At 37.2% G+C, this 9,742-nt stretch overlaps 1 protein-coding gene across 1 annotated transcript in view; it reads right to left on the bottom strand.

Annotated features, from left to right (window-relative positions):
• Positions 1-240: 240 nt before the first annotated feature.
• gabrb2a (gamma-aminobutyric acid type A receptor subunit beta2a) overlaps positions 241-9,742 on the bottom strand; it is a 215,442-nt gene continuing 205,940 nt past the window's right edge. The window contains exon 9 of the mRNA XM_048543245.2: positions 241-7,898. Within this exon, the coding sequence (XP_048399202.1) occupies positions 7,551-7,898 (348 nt within the window). The 3' untranslated portion in view covers positions 241-7,550. The remainder of the gene's footprint in view (positions 7,899-9,742) is intronic.

Raw genomic sequence — 9,742 nt, 5'->3', positions numbered from 1 at the left:
GTTGGTAGAAGGAGATCTCATGGTCACTGAGATGCATTGTTGAACAGCACGTGCAACACGAACAGGATAGTTCAGTTGAGGTAACAAGGTGTAGAACTGGATGAACACAACAGGCCAAGCAGCATCAGAGGAGCAGGAAAGTTGATATTTTGGGCCTAGACCCTTCTTCAGCATAAAGCTTTCTGAAGGGTCTAGGCCTGAAACGTCAGCTTTCCTGCTCCTCTGATGCTGCTTGGCCTGCTGTGTTCATCCAGCTCTACACTTTGTTACCTCAGAGTCTCCAGCATCTGCAGTTCCTACTGTCTCTAGTTCAGTAGAGGGAGGCCTTTGACCTCGTGAATGGATGCTTTCAAGTGCAGGTTCGAACAATAATGTATCAAGTTCCAGTGGGAGGGTCAGAGAGCAAAGGGTCTGAAGTAACCAAGAGGACTGGCAGAGAGCAGAATATACTGCAGGGATATTTAAAAGTTAGTTATATGGCTAAATTCCTAGATTGGAGCATTTCAATTTAGAGCATAGTGTTTTTTTTCTTTGATAAGGAAGGTCCTACAGAACCTAGCCAGTTTTAACATTGATTCCTATGAGAATCAATGATTAACTTAACGTCGGTTTACTTGAAGCTGCAATTTTTTTAGGAACCAATCACATATGATCACAAAAAGCCGAGAAAGTGAAGACTTCCCAAAAAAATGTCAGTAGTGTTCTTTACCAGTAGATATCTAATTATCTTTTTTGCTTAAACTGCCCTGTCAATTACTCTTCTTTTTAAAATTGTGGTGAATAATCCATCTGAGCTGTCTGACTAGAACTGTGCACTGAAACTGGCAAATTAGTCAAGTCAGTCATGTGTCATTCAGTAAGCTTCAATAAGGAATTTGAATAACCCCAATATGTGGACAACTGTTGAAGTTATTTAGTTAGGTACATAATTTCTAATATCACAGAAGGGATGGAAAAAATGGTCAGACATTTGAAAATGACAATAAGATACAAAAATGAGTGTCTGGATGGAGATGAGATATGGCTTCTTCACAAAATGCTGAATAATTTTAATTCTTACAAATATTTTTAATTTTATATAAAAAAGATGTTTAATCCCTGAAAAACAATTCGCATAATACATGAAGAAGATAATTTAACTTCATGGCCAAGGTATCGATCCAGCTGCCCACTGTAAACACATTATATATTAAAAAAATCAGACAGTTCTACAATAGAGGCAGTGCCAGTTACAATCATTATTAGAATACCATCCACTTCGGGAAGATAAAAGTGACCCTCTTATATTTTATTTAATCAACTGACGTTAAAACAAAATGAGGGATAGGGAGAGCTATAGTGACGGCTATGCATAACCACATTATAGATGCATCTAAAAATATGACTACATTCCTTCGTAGGTCAGTAGATGGTATTACTACATGAAGTGATCAGAGTAACCGCTAACTTTACCATCAACTTGCCTGAGCTTAAAACTGACATTTTACAACTCTGGTGTCATATCTGATCACAAGATGGTTTTCCAGCCATACATTTACACCATTACTGAGGCTAATTCTGTAACATCATCTGAGCTGCCCTTGCTTCAGATTAAATGTTGTCCCTTTATGGCCTCACCCCTTTCTTTCTCTTGGTTACAACTGTAACACGCAAGATCTTTGCACGCTGAATCTCAAATTCCTGGTCACTACCCTATTAGTGCCCAGCCTTCAGTTTCAATAAGCTAAATTCTAGAACTCCCTCCCTATATCATTTATTCTGTATCTCATTTCTCTCCTCTAATGAAACTCCTTGTAACCTACTTCTTTGACCAGTCTTTTGGTCATTGAGCCTCATGACTCTCTTTATGTGATTTGCTTTCAAATCTTTGTGAATAATACATATTGGTATGTCAAGGATGCAAATAAATCCAAATTGTTGATGTTCTTGTTGTCTTAATGTGAAAGCATATCCAGGGTAATCAAAACCTTTGACTTGTTTAGGAGTATTGACAACATGGATCTTTCACCAGATCCCTGAAAAAAAATTAAAATGAAGTAAACTTACAATGTTTATATTCCATTCAGGTTTGTTACCTTTGAATATGGTTCTTCAAGGAGCATATTTATACGTGTGAACATATGAATTAAGAACTGGTGTAGGCCAGTTACCCTCATAGTAGTTCATCATTTTATTAAGATCTTAATTGATCCAATTGTGACCTCAACTCCACTATCTTACCTCCCACTGACACCCTATCACTGACTTGTTGTCAAGAATCTAATGACCTTGTCTACACTGCTCTGTAGGAGACAGAGTTCTATAAGCTTACAGTTCTCTGACAGAGAAAAAAAATCGTCTCAACACCTTAAATGTGAAACTTCTTATACTTAAACTATGTTCCCTATTTTTAGTCTCTCCTACAATGGTAACCATCCTTCAAGCAGCAACCCTGTTAACTTCCCCTCGTGACCTTAATTGTTTAAACAAGATCAGCTTTTATTCATCTAAACAGGCCTAACCAGTTCTCTCAAGGTAACCCCATCATCCCAGGAATTAGTTGTGCAAACCTTCTCTGAACAACTTTGTACACAATTATACACTTTACAAGAAATGACAAACATTGCACATGGTATTCTAGATGTGGTCTCACCATTGCCCAGTACACAGTAGTAGAACTCCTCTATATTTACATTCCATGCAATACATGACAGCATTTAATTTGCTTTCATAATCACTTGTGGTTCCTATGTACAAACTTGTGATGCATGTACCAGAACATCTAGATTTCTGTGTACCTCAGTTCAGCAATCTCTTCCACTTAATAGATTCAATGGTTTCTTATTTTTCTTGCCAAGCCAAACAAGTTCACATTTATTCACCTTATACTCCATCTGTCCACGTTTTGCCCACCCATTCAATTTATGCATACCTCTTTTCCGATTCCTTATGTCTCCTTCAAAACCTAATTTTCCTACCTAAATTTCACACTTCTTCCCTCTATCTATAAAGCATAACAGGCTCTTTTAAAATGTTTAGGGTTGGTTAAGTGATTCACAGAATATTAGAAGTGCTTCTTTTCAACAAGTTCGAGGTGCTGATGAAATGTTGCCAACCACATTATTGTTTACATCTGTGCGTAATTTTGATTGTGCTAATGACTGGAAAATGTATCTCATACTTGGGGGAAAAGATCAAAACCCTATCTCAAAAGTACATGAAGGATGTTTTCTTTCTTCAAGCCATTACAGTTGCTGTAGCTTTCTCACATACACTAAGTAACTGGCTAAGGCAATGGTATTTGATCAAAACACAGTGTAGTGAATTAGCTATACACAAACTGAAGATATATCTGCATTAGGCAGTTTCTGACCCAGAATAAAAACTATCTGCCAAATTGTGAATTAATACAGAAGGCAATATCTCAGATTAAACAATTCCAATTGCATTTTCGCCACTTTGGAAATATTTCCAAACCATATTTGAGTAGTAAATTCTTTTGGATTATATTAACAAAATGATTCCATATGGAACTTTTGGGTATTTTAACTTAATTAACCACATTGTGATAAGTTTCACTTTGAATGAAGAGCTGTTTTTAAAACCAACTTGCATTTGCAATGATTAAAGAACATGTTGCATTTAAAGTATATGCATTCTATGAGCAAGTAATGCAGCTTTCCGTGCTAGAGCAATTCATGTTTTGCCTGATCAATGTTTGGTGTGCAAGTTTAGCTGCTGTGTTTATTTTGCCAACCACATCAAGTTTACTGAGTGCAAAAATTAGAACCGTGTTGTACGCACACGTCCTAAACTTCAAGAAAAATACTTGCATTTACATTAAGTTCATGGTTGTCTCAATGCAGCAAAATGTCTCTCTTTTTATGTTTGTTTAACATTCTTTTATACACTTAAAAATCTGTCAGAAGCTACCTAAATACAATCTAATTTAGTCCTGACCATTTCAAAGAAAAACACTAAGCATCCCTTATGTAAACATTTATAAAGTATCTAAATCAAATCAAAAAGTTGCATGAATCTGCTCTATACTGAAAGTATATATCACTACCAATCCACAACTATGTATATTTACAGATTATTGTAAAACACAATACAATCTGAATAATTGCATTAATGTATTGAGAAGCTTCATCAAGACACACAACGCCTGAATAGCTGGCTCCATTTGGAAATAGGAAACACTGATGAAAATGAGAGAATATAATCAGTTAGGAACTAATATAATCTTCCCAGACATTTATCGCTGGAGAATTATTTAAATCTTTAAATCAAGCATGCAAGAAAAAAAAATCCAGCTGACGGAAAAGGATATGCTTGGAGAGCTCGCAAGGACATGTGGGCCTGAAAGGTATCCTTGTGCTCTATAACCAATTTAAATCAATGAAAGAAGGACATTTATTCTCCCACCGTATTTGCTAGGACCAAGCTCAATCTGGTATTGGGAACCTGATGTCCAGGGCATTTCTGGGACACAAACACTTGCTATCTTTGAAAGCAGATTAAGTAATTGGATTCGAGTCAATTTGGAGGAGCAGTTAGAGACTGTAAATGCGCCAGGAGGTAGGAACTCACTCTGGAGGCCAATACTGAAAAACAAAGTTGAGGTATTCCTGGGTTTGTTGCTATCTTGCAGAATAAAAGTAGCAGAAAATTAGAGGGCAAGAAAAAAAAGTACTAAATTCACTCTGAGAATTATCCTTCTTTTTCCCTAATTTTTTTAAAATTTAACAAGAATAGGCTTAATGCCTAACAGATATACAATAAAGGCATTGGGCTGTTTTGTTTTCTCAATCTGTGTTTTCAAAATAACCTTTTGGTTCTCCCAGCCTGATTACCATCTCCACGGGGCACTAAGTGGGGTTTTAATTGGAGGCTAGCATCAAAACTGCCCCATTTGGACACATCATCTGGGAACATTATTTTCAAATTGCGTACCCTATCCCAGTCTCATTCCAATAGAGGACTGAAATTCAAATCTCGTGCGATAGGTGCACCATTCTGTCCTTATTCTGAAATGGTTACTTCAGATTCTAATTTAGGTCTTGAGGGAGAAAGGAGACGTGCGTGGATATCATTCAGTTCTCTCTTTCAACCTAAATGGTATGTTTAATCTCATTATCTTTTTGAATGTGATCATCTTGACTACAAAAACATACTTCTCTGGATAATGCCCTCTTGAATGCCATTTACCTTACAAATTTATATTTTTGATATGATTCTTATAGAATGATATACAAATTGTACAATTCATTTACATTTTACACTTCAGGTATGATACGGTTTATAACCAAGCATTTACAACACAATCTTATCAATACGTAAAACACATCTAAAACTTAAAAACAAAACTGAACTGAAGCTGTCCTCGTCAGAGCTTTTCCATAATAATTAATCCCATCTTAAAAGGATGTCATAACTTCAGAAAAAGGCTTCATGTTCACCTTTGACTTAAAGATATTTCCCTATTGTCATAATTCATTCTGCAAATATACTTACCATATTATTATAAAATCACTTAGGAGAAAAGCAGAATGATGGTCACAGCTAGATTAGAGACCACTACAGTATCTGTTACTTTGGAATAAGTACACAAGATATGCTAATTAAAAAATGAACAATATAAATGAGTTGACCAATTACAAATCACTAAAACACGATGTTGATGTGATTCTAAATTGGATAGCATGTTATCATCTACTTCAGGTCCCTGATGTTGGACCAAATGAGGAGCTGAGCCTGTGCTTCGCTGGCAGTGGAACTTGCCCAATGCCAGTAGACACCTCCTAATTGACCACCTCCAGGTTCACTGTTCAAGGGGTGGGATATAGATGTTGTTGGTCCATTAAAGAAAGGGCAGCTGCAAAGCTTTGGCAGCTCTAATGAAAGAGGTGAACTTTGCTGAAAAACACTAAAGATCAAGAAAGTACCCCAAGATGGAAGTTTCCTTGCGAGGTAAGTACAAATTTAAAGGTAGGTCTCTCCAACAGCCCATTGATGTGGCTTTTCTTGCCGTCTGTCCTCTCAGCCTCCAACTCTAATGATCTCCTGGATGGCTGAAGGGAGATCACCTCCATGAAGGTGGAGGTTCTAAACAGGTTGTGGCCCTGGAAAATATCCCTCAATTTTAATTATTTAAATTTCTGCCTAATTCCATTCAGTGGGCTGCTGATTCACATTCAGTCCACCACTAGGTAATTTCCCTGGCAGAGGAACTACGTCAGAAAGTTTTCCCAAAGTGGCTCCCTGCTATCTCCTACACCTCTCAGCCCACCATCCCAGGGTCAGGAAGGTCCTGTTCCTTGTCTCTGACAAGAGTGTAGAGTATTGCTGGACTATAAGGGTCCTCATTGTTAAATACTGCATAATAGAATAGCAAATAAAAATGTTTTTCTATTGATCATTAGGGCAGGTAAAAATTAGAATGTTTTTACCAAGTTGCATGAATAAATGTGTGAAAGTAGTGCTTTTGTCTGTTTTCCCTGGCTCCTGACTTACAAAGTCAATGATAATCTTCACGTGAAGGATATAAGCACATTTTTACATATATATTTGGCAAAAAGTTAAACATCTATTTGTTATTACAATGCAGATTCCGGTGTTTTAGGACCAGTTGGTAATTTACTAGCTCCAAAAAGCTGTCACACTTGTAATTTACCAGTCGGTCATAATTTTTGTAGCATTGTCATTTACTATTATTTGTTCCTTAGTATGCATGAGGAATGAATGGGATCACCTCTTCAATCTATACTCAGCAATGGAGAAAAAATGTTTCCATGCTATTCTAAATTTGTTAATGATGTAATTTTTATAAATATAAATCTTTAACAGGATTGATACTGCCAACTGGAACACTCTACATGCAAATATAAGATGACTGTGGGAATTGGATTTGAGGCAATTTTACAAGATCTACAGGAAACAAATGTGACATTGCAATTCTAGTTTTTAAATGATTTTGCTGGTCTACTTTAAAGTTTGGATCATTGTGACTTCAGAGGAACAGTAATAATATTCTGTTTGTATTAATAGCAGCTCTTAATCAACCTGCATGAATACTACTCCTCAGCTTTTAGAGTGGAAGCTGATTTGACAAAGTAATACTGGTTCTTGAAGATGCTTAAAATCATAGTAAAATATTTTTACAGTTACTACTTAATCATCAACTGAAAACTCAGAAGGAATGATATTCTTCTCAAATGTGAGATTACAACTTAATAACATCGTCAATTGGTTCATTCCAATTCAAATCTTTTAAATTAATAAAATATTCAGTGCGATATCAACATAGACTGGTCTGCTGCATATATATTAAAGCAAGATAAAAAATGACCTCCAGCATTTAAATGTGCGAGAGGCAAATATAAGCAGTACAGAAAGAGATTCAATTAACATAAATAAAGCAATGAACAGTTCAAATACAGCCAGCCATTAAGGAGTTAAAGTGCATGCAAAATTTGTCCTGAACAATCTCAGTTTTAAAATGATGGTTCCACCTTGTTGCAAAACAAAAAAAAAGTGTGGAAAGACACTGTCTGTGCACATTCTTCAGCTTAATTCACATAATACAACCAGTAGATCACATTGAAGAATCCAAAAACAAGAGGAAATATCATCCGTGACCATTTATCAATGGCATTCACATCAGTCAAATCAGGAATGTTAATTTTCAGCTGGGAAGCACGCCTTCGTAGCCTGCTCTTCTTTTGGGCCACGTGTCTTTCCAAGGCGCTCCTTCCGAAGTTGTGCCTCGACAATCCTGCCTTCCTATACTGAATTCCAGAGCTGTCATATGGCATCATGGTACTTCTGGGATCAGTGATACCCATTGTGAGCTCAGCAGCACTCATTTCATTCTTAATCTCAAGTGTGCTCAGGAGAATGTTTTCATGTGGATCCATCTAAAAATGAAAACGAATTACAACTCTCTCCAAGGTAAGGTAACAACATGTTATAGGTTTTTCGGGAAAAAAAAACTGCTTCTTTACATTTCACAAGACTTTTCAATCAGGTGAACATTTTTTAGTACCGCTTTAACCAGAGTCCAAGCTTCATATTTTTAAGAAAGTTCCCATGGTGGGTCATTATAATAATTTTGAACTGAACCAGTCCTTCTAGACAGCTGAACTGACCTTCACGAAGTCGGGAATCACCTGTCAAGCAGTAAAAGCGCACCCTCAAAAGGAGTGCTGAAAGTACCAGCCTTTAACTTAGGCATAGCTGAAGCCCTTCAGTTACCATATTTAAGCCCTTTTACAGCCTGTCAGTTTCATCTCAAGGAACATTCCCATTTGTTTACTCGTCGGGTTGACTAAGCTGTTGGCAACACAGGAAATAGGCGTGTTGGCTGTTAAGGCCAGTATGGTGAATGATAATTGTTAGCAATCATCTGTTTGTATACGACTACTGTCCAGCAGCTTTAAGGGTGTTCTCTGCTTTTCCAAAACCCAATGGGAAAACATGGATGCAAATGGGGTAATATCAGAATCAGGACCCAAATTACACTTTTTTTTAGATGACTTAACTTTCAGCAGAGACCGCAAGACACCTCCCATTCCCTGTTAAAATATCCTCAACAAAATATTTTGATTTGTCATGCAAGCTGAGTTGAAAATAAGAAGTCTGCAGTAGACATAAAGTGAGAATACAGAGAAAGGAGGAAAACAAAGAGGAACAGATAAGCTAGAACAGAATAGGCAGATTCTAGTCAGACCACAACCTGTAGCCTACTGGCCTGATGTTTCATTTATCATCAAGGCAAGAGGGTCAGTGAGGAAAGCATGCCAGGAGAATGATTATTGTAATAATCCCAGCTAAAGGACATGTCAGTTATCAGAGTGAAATCTAGTTTGACAGATCACAAGCTTGGATTTTACGGTTTGTTTACCATGATGATCAGTCACGGAACATTTTCACAAATCACTAATGTGCTTTTAACAAAATATATACAAAAGGGACAAAAAAACGGTTTCACATCACACTGAAACTAGTTCAAGAAATCTTGTGAATATCGGAAATAAAGATTCGACCACGTTACTGTCAACAACCTTACACAAAAAAACACAAACTTCTGAAGAATCATCAGAGTTCCTCGTTCAGTAGGCACACTGCATTTGGTGTTTTTGCATACTTCTGCATTCTCTTTGATCAGAAGTGTGAGTGAGAAAGAGAGAGAGGGGCGAGAGAGAGAGAGAGAGTGTGTGCGTGTGTCGGGGTGGGACAGTGAGTGTGCCCATCCCATCCCTCACATGCACACACTCTACCACACAGACATGCAGACACACACACACACACACACACACACACACACACACACACACACACACACACACACAGACACATGTGCAAATTTGCACGTGAATCTGTGGTGAATTTATATTTGCAAGCACATTCTATTTTCTTCAAAAAATTATAGACCATCAGTCAATGTGGCATTTTATAAGCTCCTACTTTAGAAACAATAGGGGAGGCAATGACCGAGTAGTATTATCACTGGCTGTTAATCTAGAGATCCAGATAGTGTTCTGAGGACCTGGTTTTGAATCCTGCCATGGCAGATGGTGGAATTGGAATTCAATAAATATTTAGAATTAAGAGTCTAATGATGACTATGAGTCCACTGTCAATTGTCAGAAAAAACCCGTCTGGTTTACTAATATCCTTTAGGGAAAGGAATTGTCATCCTTAACCGCTACGGCCTACATGTTTCTCCAGACCCTCAAGTGACTCTGAACTGCCCTCGAGG

Source organism: Stegostoma tigrinum, chromosome 13 (genome assembly GCF_030684315.1).
Source record: "Stegostoma tigrinum isolate sSteTig4 chromosome 13, sSteTig4.hap1, whole genome shotgun sequence".
Classification (NCBI taxonomy): Eukaryota; Metazoa; Chordata; class Chondrichthyes; order Orectolobiformes; family Stegostomatidae; genus Stegostoma; species Stegostoma tigrinum.
This window is presented reverse-complemented; position numbering and strand designations above follow the sequence as displayed.